The 12,269-nt window shown below is 41.4% G+C and overlaps 1 protein-coding gene across 2 annotated transcripts in view; it reads left to right on the top strand.

Moving 5' to 3' along the window:
* DUSP12 (dual specificity phosphatase 12) overlaps positions 1-3,089 on the top strand; it is a 116,443-nt gene extending 113,354 nt beyond the window's left edge. For both annotated transcript variants that reach the window (XM_083156667.1, XM_083156668.1), the window contains exon 7: positions 1,751-3,089. In XM_083156667.1, coding sequence (XP_083012793.1) covers positions 1,751-1,897 — 147 coding nt within the window. In that variant the 3' untranslated portion in view covers positions 1,898-3,089. The remainder of the gene's footprint in view (positions 1-1,750) is intronic.
* The last annotated feature ends 9,180 nt before the right edge of the window (positions 3,090-12,269 follow it).

The following is a 12,269-nucleotide window of genomic DNA, read 5'->3' on the forward strand; positions in this document are numbered from 1 at the left end:
AATACTCTCAGAGTTCAGCGGCCATGTGGAATGCCGGCTAAACTCGAAGGTTTTGTTTTTTTTAAATAAAGAAGCAATCATTTACAAGGTATGGTTTTGCCTTGTGAAGGACTGCCCCTTGCAGGGCCGCCAAATGCAGTGGCTATTAGTTTTGACCATGTTTAATTCTTTCATTCAAGCCCCTAACATTCTATGAAACTTTTTTAAGCGAGGTCATTAAATAATACCTGGGACAGTCTTTTCCATGATAAATATTGTCTTTTGCAGTTGGGACCCCTTCATTTTGTTCTTCTCTTTGGAGAAAATGATTTAGTGGTGATTAGATATTGATTTTTAAATGTTAATGTATATGAGATCTATAGATTAGTTCTGACTTATTTCTCCTAATTTTATTTTTCCTTGTTTAATACTGTATGTGTGTTTGGAAGATGTAAGAATATCCCCGGTCTAACATTAAAAATGGTTATGGAAAGCACATACTAGGGGGGATTTTTGTGTAGGAGTCTATGGGCCCTAGGCTGAAAGCTGAGAGTCTCTTCTTTCCATGGGTACAAGAATTTTAAAAATCGGCCCGTGGGAACTGGAGATATCTGACTTCAAAGCAGTGGTCCCCATCCAAGCCTGTTAATTGCTCTTCCCATTTAGATATTTAAGGTTCTGTCTGACTAGAGTTTTTCTAAAGGTATATTCCAAAATCTGGGTCTCTCCCCCTTTTATGGACACTAGTAGCTTGTCTCTACTGTTCCCAGAACCAGAGATATCAGCCTTCCAGCAGCTGGTGTCTGTTCCAGCTCCACACACCTGGTATGTAGTTTTATATACTCTGTGGCAGATTGCTCTGCCTCCTGAACTCTGATCCCCTAGCCCCCAATACCATTTGGTAGGTGGGATTCTCTAGTTTTTAATTCCATTAAAATCTAAAAAATCTATTTCCGGGAACTGGAGATATCTACAGTCAAGCAAGCTGTCCTCCCACCAGAAAATTCTGTACAGTATAAGCTCACTCCCCTATACACCCCTCCTCTGCGTATTAAACATCCTCTACCACCCTGGAAGTTATGTATCAGGGCCCCTTCATTCAGCCCAATGCCCCCTTCTCCCACCTCATCTCCCACCATCTGTACAGTAAAGGGGTAATCAGTGGAAATTACTGATCCAGGCCCTACATGCTGAGGGGTTGATATAATACCCCCTACCACCCGCGGGACATCAAAGCTTCCCACACCCCTACTGCTGGAGGATCGGTAGGGGTCCCAATACATTGCTATGCCCAGGGGTATTATTGCTATGCCCAGGGGTATTATTATTATTTATATACATTTGGTCTATCTATAATACTTTAAATGACCCGGCATATACTGGGTCACCTAAGTTTACATCTCCATGCTTTGCTCCGCCCCTCTGGAAACCCCCTTCTGAAAATCCTGCGTTTGCCCCTGGTAGGGTTTATAGAAGTTGGGATGATGATAATGGCACCCGATCCAATAGTAGCTATTTAAAAAAAAGTGCTAGATAAATGTTAAGTAGAATCTGGTTGCTACAGTATGGTCAACATCTCCACTTCTATATAGCCCTAGATGTGCATGTAAAAGCTATATTTTCTATGTTACTTCTAATGACCAAAAGCTATTAAAGCTGTACTTTGGTGATGAATATTGTTGCGAGGTGTAATACAGTTTGTTTTAACAGTACTGAAAAGTCATTTAAAAAGCAACTAATACTGTATATTACGTTTGTTTAATGTCTACAGCTTCTCTGTCCAAAGTGCAACTCTAAACTTGGTTCATTCAACTGGTATGGAGAACAGTGTTCGTGTGGTCGTTGGATCACCCCAGCATTTCAGGTCCACAAGAACAGGGTGGATGAAGTGAAGCCTGTTCCAACCTATGGAAGATGAAGCGCGTTTGAGACCCTTGGAATGATGCATTGTTATCTATCAGTTACTACTCACATTTTCAGTCATTATTAAAGTAGACTTTTTTTTTTTCACTAGAAATCTCCGCTAATATTTTGAATCTTGTAGCAAGTAGATTATTTTGGTTGGTTCACAAAGTTCTCTATTTCATAGATTTAATAATTGTCTTCAATAAAGATTAGTGTTAAATTATCTTAGATGCTGCTAAAAGTTTGTGGAGAACCCACTTTCATAATATCTAGCCTTGCGGTTTTTCATGAATGAGTTTCAGATACAAAATAATTCTTAAGGTATTTACACACTGGGCGATTTTGCCCAGCGTGTATGGATAGCAATCATGAGGAAAATCACTGGGTTGAAAACAGCTTGGTGCATACACACGGAGCGATTTTCGCCAATTGCCCAGTGTGTATGGTCCTTTAGGGACTATCATTTGGGCTACCAATTTAACAAAACTTATAATAAATCATTTACATTAATTTCTACACTAGAAAGATAATTGTATGCATCATGATTTCTTATGTAATTTTATGATAATAAACTGCTTTTGTTTCTTAATATCAAATATCGAATTCCTAGTATACGCAATTAATCCTGGCCAATAAAGCTGATTCTGATATTGTGTTTTTATGAATAGCATTTTACTGTAACTAACCTGTTATGAATAGCTGCATTCCTCTTAGGCTATTACAGAGTAAGGGGAGTGTTCAATTAGGTTATATCTTTTTGACGGGGCTCTATTCAATTGGAGAGCCATATTCACCTAGGCAAAAATGGTAGAATCCGCTGCAGATCCATGTACTTTCGCCACTTTGCTGGCGAAATTTGGTCGTGTTAACCACTTTTTGAGGCATTTGTTTGACAATGTCTTTTTACCGAAATAAAAAGTGAAAAGGCATCATTGAAAAACACTTTAAATAGCATCAAAAAATGGCCACAATTGTATAGTCGTGGGGGATCTAATTAGCTACGTTTTTTTCGGCTACGCAAAAAAACTTTTTTAATTGAAAAAGGAGTGGGACTAAAGAAAGAGAGATTTTGAATTAAATGCCCACATAGTGAACTAGGGGAGAGTGGTATGAAGAGAGTGGAGAAGTAAGACATTTGAGAGGCAACCAGTCAGTTTTTAGGTAACACATCAATTGCATTCTAATAAATTATATGAAAAAGCTGACTCCTCCACTCTTTTTTCACTGCATACATCTCTTGAGATATTATGTATTTGCACTGATATAGTACACTACATACATGTTCATAGTATTAATAAGATTCATACAAACAAATACAATTACGTCTATCTGTATGAGAGACTGGTCTGGTCTCTCTTGTTTCAAGATAGTTCTTGTACAGTATTTTGTAATGGAATCCCCAGGTCTTATTGGCTGAATTTAAGACCTGGAATATTGGTCCCAATGCAGACCTGCTCGCTGGGTGTTTGGAGCCTAGTGAAGCATGTAGCCGCCAACCTGTCAAATGCACACCCCTGTGAATGCGTACGCAGCTGTGCATATTGGGAAAATAATTCACCATCGAATAATTTCCCCCTCCCCTGCTCCCAGGCTGTGGGGAGATGGCGGCTGCTGATGATGTCAGCGTCCTTCCCTCCCAGCAGCCAGGAGATGCCCAGAAAACGCCAGCAGCATGCCCCCAAATGTCCGTAGGGTGTCAATCATTCTGCAAGGAAGGCCATTCGGGTGGATGGCTCATGCATGCGCACAGTGCACCATGCTCATGCGGAGTTGTTTGATAATTGCTTTATTTCAGGGTTGCCTACCTGACCCTCTCCTTCAGGGAGAAAATGCTCTGTTCCTGGATTTCCCATGTAATGTAATAATAATATTGTTAATTATACAGCACTTTTCTCCTAATAGGACTCAAAGTGCTTGCATTAGCCTTTTACAGCACTAAATACAAAACAAACTTAACAACTTCAAGGGACATTAGTGAATGCTTGGGTGAAACGAAAGTCTTGAGTCTACTTTTGAATGTTTCCAGAGTGGAAGCTTCTCGAACTGAGCAGGGAAGTGAGTTCCATAGAGTTGGAGCCACCGCGCTGAAAGCTCGGCCCCCAGATGAATTCAGGGAAATTCTGGGTACTGTTTGTAGTCCTTCATCAATTCATTCAAATGTGTGATTGCCATCACCTATGGGGAGCTAGGTAATTGATAAGAAAGGGGTTTCACCACACCTTTTGTGTGGCTTTTCATCACAGATAGACATGGTGCATGTAATAGAAGTATAGACATCTACAATTGTGATATATAGTAAAAACATAATTTATTTCCCATATATATATATACATACAAAGTATTGAAAATGTACAACAAATAAATATATCTGCAGTGATAATCCAATAGGTCCCCATCATAAATAATGCAAGTAATTCAGTTGGAATGGTCAGCTTGTAAAGTCCAAATACAATGTTCAGGATTCAATATAAATGCAGCAAAGTACAAAAGGTGGTAAATACTGTACAATAAGAGATAAAAGATTTTAAAGCACTTCCCTTGTAGGACTTAATTAGGATAGTTGACTAAGCGGTTGCACTGTACCTATGTTTATATACCATACTATCCCTTTAAACCAGGACATTCATCAATTGCAAAGGTTCTCTAGCTGCTTAAAACCAGGTGAAATGCATGCAAGTTTGTAATTTGAGTGTGCAGGTTTAAAGGGATAATAAAATAAATTCCTAGTACACATAAGTGTACATGGCCAATAAAGTCAATTCTGATTATGGTAACCCTATTACTACCTTCAGAATTAAATCTTTGACGCGTTGCGGAATCCTTGTGGCATTTCCAGATGCGTAACTTCCAATTCTGCTGAGGTGCACAATGTGTTACTACAGGTGGCTGGGCAACAAAACAGTTACTGATTGCTCTTCTGTTTAAACCAGAAGTGCTTCCAAGGTCATATTTTAGAGGCTAGAATGCTTTTATGGCAAACATATTAAAATCTGGGTCTGGTGGCTATTTATTGGTTTGAAAACCTCATAAATTCAGTGGTCATACTGATTGTTATATCTAAATATGGTGGCCATTTTAATGGTTTGATTAAAGGTATGTCATTCTACTAGTTAAAAATGGGATGTACTGAAAGGATGATCGGGATGATTGCCTGCAGTTCCTATTCACACCCCTAGATGTCACCATTAGTTTTGATTTCAACACATGCAAGCACAATAAGCTTTTAAATCAGTGGTTCCCAAACTTTTTTGAATCACGGCGCCCTTGAGCCTCAAATCAATTTCACGGCACCCCTAGGCCGAATGTTAATTATTGATAAATTTAGAAAAAAAAATATTAAATTGTGTTTATATGTCATCCTTAGGGTCAGTTACATGGTAAGAGACAGGATTTACTACTGTTTGTCAATGTTATCATTGGTAGCACTGGTTTTGTCTGTGATATTGATCATAAATCATTTTAATTGGTCCTGGGCCACCAACTCAGGGCACCCCTGCAACTGTCCTGAGGCACCCCAGGGTGCCACGGCACACAGTTTGGGAACCACTGTTTTAAATTATATATTTATATAAAAAATATAGCATTTATATTGCATTTGCATTGGTTTATAACAAGTATATATATATATATATATATATATACATATATATATATATACATATATATATATACATACAAGTTTTGTTCAGCCCGGCACTCCTTGTATAAGTGCAACGTCCAGGGTGCCCTCCGGATAGAATGATGTAATTCTTTAGCCAGGATGCAGACAGCGGCACTCTTCTGGGTTTTTAAAGTGCTTTATTAGTGCTCCAACGTTTCGGGGTTCAAGCCCCCGTCTTCAAGGAGAAAAACAACAGTGATACAACATTTGATTAAGTCCTACCTTAAATACTAGAGGCAGGAGGCGTGCAAGTGTGATCCGTCCGTGGCTCACGTCTCAGCAGGCTTCCGGGTTGCGCGTGACGTGGCTGGCGTCAGCGTTGCTAGGCTGCACGCTGCTGCGGCTTCACTACTCAGTGTGTTTATGATCACCCTGGGTTACTACTGTGCTGCGGCCACGGAGGGAGCTGTGAAAATGAACATAAGTGAATTAGGAAAACGTAATATAAGACATACATTTATAAAACATACATTTACAGTGCTAAGAGGTTTCTAGTGCACAGTGTGTTTATCTATATTGCACTTTGCAGATAACGCTAGCTAGATGCTCGTTTTAAGGCTTTAAGTAGTATTAGTACCTGCTCTGAAATATAAAAATAATAAGCCAATCCACTCTAAATGACAAGAATTAATACATTGGGAAAAATTTGTTTAAATGAATATGAACGGAATTACTTCTTGTATTACGGCAAGTTTTTCCAACAACTCACTGGGTGTGCCATAAGCAGCCCAGTAGCTCCAAGCCTGGCTAACATATTTATGTTCTATGAGGAAAAAGAAAAATTCCTCGATCCAATTGGCTTTAATCAACACGTTTTGTTATTCGTCCGCTTCATCGACGATATTTTTATGTTATGGACAGGCCCCACAACCACACTGGAAGAACATGTGGCCAGCATCAACGCCAGCGATTCCCCTATAAAGTATACTATCAATATCCAGATCGAAAAAATTAACTTTCTTGATGTACTGGTGAAAATCCACAATGGCCATATCCAGACAGAGGTATTTAATAAAATAACAGACCGAAATACCCTCCTCCTAGCGTCCAGTCACCACCCCAACCCACTCAAACGGGGATTACCTAAGTCCCAATTCATGAGAGCCGCCAGGATCTCCAGTACCCCAGAAGCAGCTATGGAAAGTACAAACAACATTGTAGCGAAATTCCATTTAAGAGGATTCAATTTACAACAGTTGCAAAAAACCCAACAAGAGGTTCTATCCATCCCACGGACAGAACTACTCACGCCAAAACCCAAATCCAATAAACAAGTGATGCCGTGGAAACAGCAATTCACCACTAGTAGCCAGGTTGTCCAAAGGGCTACCACAGCACTGTGGCCGATTGTGAAAACTGACCCTGCCCTACCTTGCTTCAGGACTGTTCGCCCCATGTCCTGCTACACTAGGGGGAGAAATATCAAGGATTTCGTGATGCGCACAGACATCACAGGTTGTTCCAACATTATTCAAAATACAACACCCACTGCAACCTTTCTACAACGACCTCCGGGCTGCTATAGGTGTCTAAACTGCACCACCTGTAAAAACATCGTAACCAGCCGCACTTTTCAACATCCTCATACAAATCAACAGTTTACCATCAAACATGTTTTAACATGTTTATCAACTCATGTTATATATCTTCTGTACTGCCCTTGTCGACTTCACTACGTTGGGAAAACCGTCCGCACAGTACGTGAACGAATGGCCCTACATCGATCGGCCATATACAGCGCCTTGTCCACCCGCAAATCGGACCAACCGGTGGCACGTCATTGGCTTGAAAAAAAACATTCATTAGCCGAACTTAAGTTTATCATCATCGACCACGTACCGGTGTCGACACAAGGGGGTAACAGAGATGGCACTCTACTAAAACTTGAGTCAAGATGGATATTCAGACTCCAGACTGTACGCCCCGGGGGCTTAAATGAAAGGTTTTCGTGGCACACCTTCTTATAACAGACTTGCTGGCTTGTTGTCTTACGTTATGTGCATATTATGTGTTGTTACCAGCGATGTCAACCAATGGCTCTGTTTGATGCTTACCAGTGTGGGCGGCGGCGTCCTGCCTAGTTGCTTGGCAACAGGGCGGACACATACGTCACCAGTGAGTTCCCTCTCACGTTCTCATTGCCAGTAAAATCAGGAGCGTATAGCACACCCATTGTGCCATTTATAGCAGTACTTTTTGTTCACTGTTACTTGGTTCCCCATGTTGTGTGACCGGCTCGCTCTGTCCGTTAATACGGCCGGGGACGGCGTCCCGCACAGTTGCTTGGCAACACAGCTGGGACTGACGTCAGCAGCAAGCGCCACTCCTTCCCGGAGTACACGCATGCAGCACCCGGCCGTGGATACGTTTAGGAGCTGGTAAGTATTGTATATATTTGCCTGTACGCCGCCGAGCGGGTCAGTTCATACCAGCGTATGCTGTCTTGAAGAAAATTCCTGTTGAGAATTGAAACGTCGACTTTGCATGCATATGCATGCATATGCTTATTTAATACTGAATTAAAAAAGTTACTTTTTGTACCAAGACCCTTGGAGTGACTCAGATACTTTTCCAATATATATATATATATAGCCTACACTGGTTCCCAAAATACGTGAGTGGGGGCCGGGAGTCTTGGGAAGTTGGGACACCCAAATGAAGGGGTCCCCCCTCTCCAGGGCACACCACACCTGTGCTGTAGTAGTGGGTGCGGGGTTGTTACCTGTGTTACAGTGGGACTACGGGTCCCAGCTAGCCTGCAACACATGCTGATACTTGGGTGAACCACAGGTACCAGCATGTGGGGCATTAAAGGCCTGCTGATACCTATAGCCCCTCTGTACATCAATTAAAATAGATACACAAACAATACTTGAAAAACTTACTGTTACGACGCAACGTCGGGGTCTCAGTCTGTGCAGGAGTTGGTGTTCCAGATGGAGTAATGGTGCTGGCTCCACTGTCCTCAACCTCAGCCTCTATTGGATCAATTGGGTCCTCCATGGCAGCAATAGGATCAGGAATGCTGTTGTCTATGCTGTCTTCCAACTCCATTATATGTGGGCAAGATGGGCTGCATTCTGGAGTTATGCTCCATGATGAAGCTGCACTGGATGATGATATGGCAACAGGGTTCACCAGGGCAGAATTGCCAAAGAACCCGTTACATTGGTCGAAGTAAACCCATTCCATCCTCCTAGCACCACTTTTCCTCCTGTTGTTGTCACAAACTTTGTTGTAATACTTGCGCAGAGCTTTTAGTTTGTTGACCACCTGTTGCTGGGTACGCACAATGCCCCTTGAAGTGAGGATCTTGGCAATATTAGTGTAGACTACAGCGTCCTTCACTGTGCCAGTAATCTGTTTTCGGATTTCTTCCTCCCCTCTGACATTGAGCAACTCACGGATCTCCTCATCTTTCCAATGTGCCATGGCCATTTAGTGCTGCACGCCACGGCCACGCCCGCTCAGCCAATCTGGGAAGCTGAAAAGATCAGCCAATCAGCATGATTTTTCAATAGTCGGGAGAAAAACACAGGTCGGAGCCTTTCACACAGCCGCAAACACTTGTCTGACATGGGAAAAACCCAGGTAAATACCTGGGTCGAAGTCCCGGAACTTTAGACCCGTGTTGACCCTTTCAGACAGAAGAAAAACCCAGGTCGACACGGCAAGAGCAGGGAAATTCCCGGGTCTTTTTTTCTGTCTGAAAGGGGTATAATAAACAATATATACACTAAACATCGGCACTCACCTTTCCTAGTTTTGGGGTGCCCTATGGCTTGTGACCACATTGTTTAAACAGACATTGTAGGGGCTCTACACACACTAAATTAACTGATAATAAATAGTGGAGATTTGGTTCAAGAATTGATCAATGCATTTAAGCCTGCAGCTCCCTTCACAGGACCCCACTTTTCTGCAGGTCCTAACACTATCGCTCAAAATGGCTACAATACACACAGCTATCGCATCAATGTTTGATTCCAGGCATGCTATCTGGTCTAAAGCTCACAGCAGACACAGCTTTATTATTTGAGCAGTTACCAACACACCTGTCACTAATCATCTAGGGAACTGGTTTACACAAGCTATGGAATAAAGGTTAAAACAGGGTGCATGAGAGAATGTGACCACAATAAGACTAATTTAAAAAATGAATCTAATGAACAATATATACACTAAACATCGGCACTCACCTTTCCTAGTTTTGAGGTGCCCTATGGCTTGTGACCACATTGTTTAAACAGACATTGTAGGGGCTCTACACACACTAAATTAACTGTTAATAAATAGTAGAGATTTGGTTCAAGAATTGATCAATACATTTAAGCCTGCAGCCCCCTTCACGGGACCCCACTTTTCTGCAGGTCCTAACACTATCGCTCAAAATGGCTACAATACACATAGCTATCACATCAATGTTTGATTCCAGGCATGCTATCTGGTCTAAAGCTCACAGCAGACACAGCTTTATAGGTGAGCAGTTACCAACACACCTGTCACTAATCATCTAGGGAACTAGTTAACATAAGCTATGGAATAAAGGTTAAAACAGGGTGCATGAGAGAATGTGACCACAATAAGACTAATTAAATTTTTTTATCTAATAAACAATTTAGTGTGTGCGGAGCCCCTACAATGATATATATATATATATATAATGTTAGGTTGTAGACCGCACTCTCACTGTGGAGGAAATCAATCGGCGGTGGGGTGTCCTGTGAAGGGGTGCAGAGTGTACTCCGAACTCCAATTATAACAAATGGTTTCTCTGAAGCAGAGACACAGGCACTCGCCACTTTATCCAAAAATAACTCAGATTTTTGGTAAAAAACAGATAAAGTTTATTGCTCATATAAGCCAGCAGGTCAGAAAGGTTATAGCAGTTTGGTGATGCTATAACCTTTCTGACCTGCTGGCTTATATGAGCAATAAACTTTATCTGTTTTTTACCAAAAATCTGAGTTATTTTTGGATAAAGTGGCGAGTGCCTGTGTCTCTGCTTCAGAGAAACCATTTGTTATATATATATATATATATATACCAATAGGCAGCACACCTGGTAAATGGATTAGTGTGTGCTGGTGCCTTCCAAAGTAACCCAGTAGGGTCAAATATGTAGTCAATGGTGCACGGCGGTGGACATTTACCTGCGTTGTGTTATTCTTTTGCTTGCTGAGTGCCGCCGTGCACCATTGACATATATATATATATATATATATATATAATTCCATTGACAAAAAAACTTACGGTTTCACATGTCCCATTAAGGCTTCTTACACATGATCTGGCATTTCTGAAACCTGTTGTAACTCTTCCACTCAAACGCCAAAAAGCAATGAAATTACTAACATTAAGGCTGACGCCTTAAAGGACGTGTTCCTTGCGCAATACAGATATGGTACGCCATCACAGCCTGTGGGTAAGTGCAGATTCAGCACTCTCACAGAGTGAGATTGCTGTCACTCACACAATGGTGGAGCTGCTAATTCACAGATTTGTGTGCTCATTGGAATACACACATGCAGTCTATCAACGCACGGCTGGGTTGGCAGGTTTAAGCTGTATTGGTTAATGAGTCTCCCTGCGACCGCAACTACAAGTTATATTCTCAATAACGGCGTAAGGAAACAACTCCATACCATCAGCTTATTGAATAAACCTAGCCCAGGTAACAATATTTATGCGGGCATTGAATTGATTCACTAGCAGTAACCCATACATATAATAGAGGTGCTGCATCACCCTAAAAATCCGCTCTGTAAGCACTGATTTTACAGTGACCTCAGACGGAAGGGATAACCGATTAGTGATATTACTACATTTTTGTGATAACACACAGCTCAATTGTATTATCAATAACAACAATACAAATTGCACCACGCCAGATAATCTGGTAATTAATTGAGCTAATTAATCCTTTTTCAATCAATTGAGTACCAAACACCGCATTTAAGTAGCTAATTTACAGGCTGTTACATTTGTATATAGAACACAAACCTAATTAAGATTGACACACTTCTCTCCTCAAACAATTGTTTAAAGGTCAAGAAGGAGAAAGCTAGTAGTGTAATTGATAATATTGAATAGAGGGAATTTTGCTCCAGGAACTCGCACGTGCCTTTTAAATAGCACACTGTTCTCACTTGTGTTAATGTTATTTGTTGTTTGTCATATTTCGTGTTCTTCACTTTTAAATAAAAATAATAAAAGGTAAATTTTATGACTCTTTTCTATAAATGGTGCACCACCATATGACAATCCATTCTCTTTTCTGTAAAAATGCAGATGATCAATCCTGTGGCTTACAAGCTCAAGTTACCTCATTATCTCAGGATACCCAACTCCTTCCATATCTCATTACTACGACCTCTCGTGTTGAATCGGTTCTAGTCATCCTCTCCGGTACTTCCCAAAGTACGCACTCACCATGGGGTGGAGTTTGAGGTCAACAAAGTGCTAGATATTCGACACAGGTATGGTCACATCCAGTATCTGATAGACTGGAAGGGATATGGTCCTGAAGAGAGAAGTTGGGTTAATGATGGTGACGTCCATGCTCCCCGTTTGATTGCAAAGTTTGTCCAAGAGAATCCAGACAAGGCTAAAAGGTGTTCGGAGCCCACCTTTAAAGGGGGGGGGGGTACTGTCAGAAACCGCGGTGTGCGTCCGCATTCCTTACCCGCACGCTGGTGCGTCCTTGTCCTGCGCTGTCCCTGGG

The sequence above is a fragment of the Crinia signifera genome, chromosome 8, assembly GCF_055691185.1.
Source record: "Crinia signifera chromosome 8, ASM5569118v1, whole genome shotgun sequence".
Classification (NCBI taxonomy): domain Eukaryota; kingdom Metazoa; phylum Chordata; class Amphibia; order Anura; family Myobatrachidae; genus Crinia; species Crinia signifera.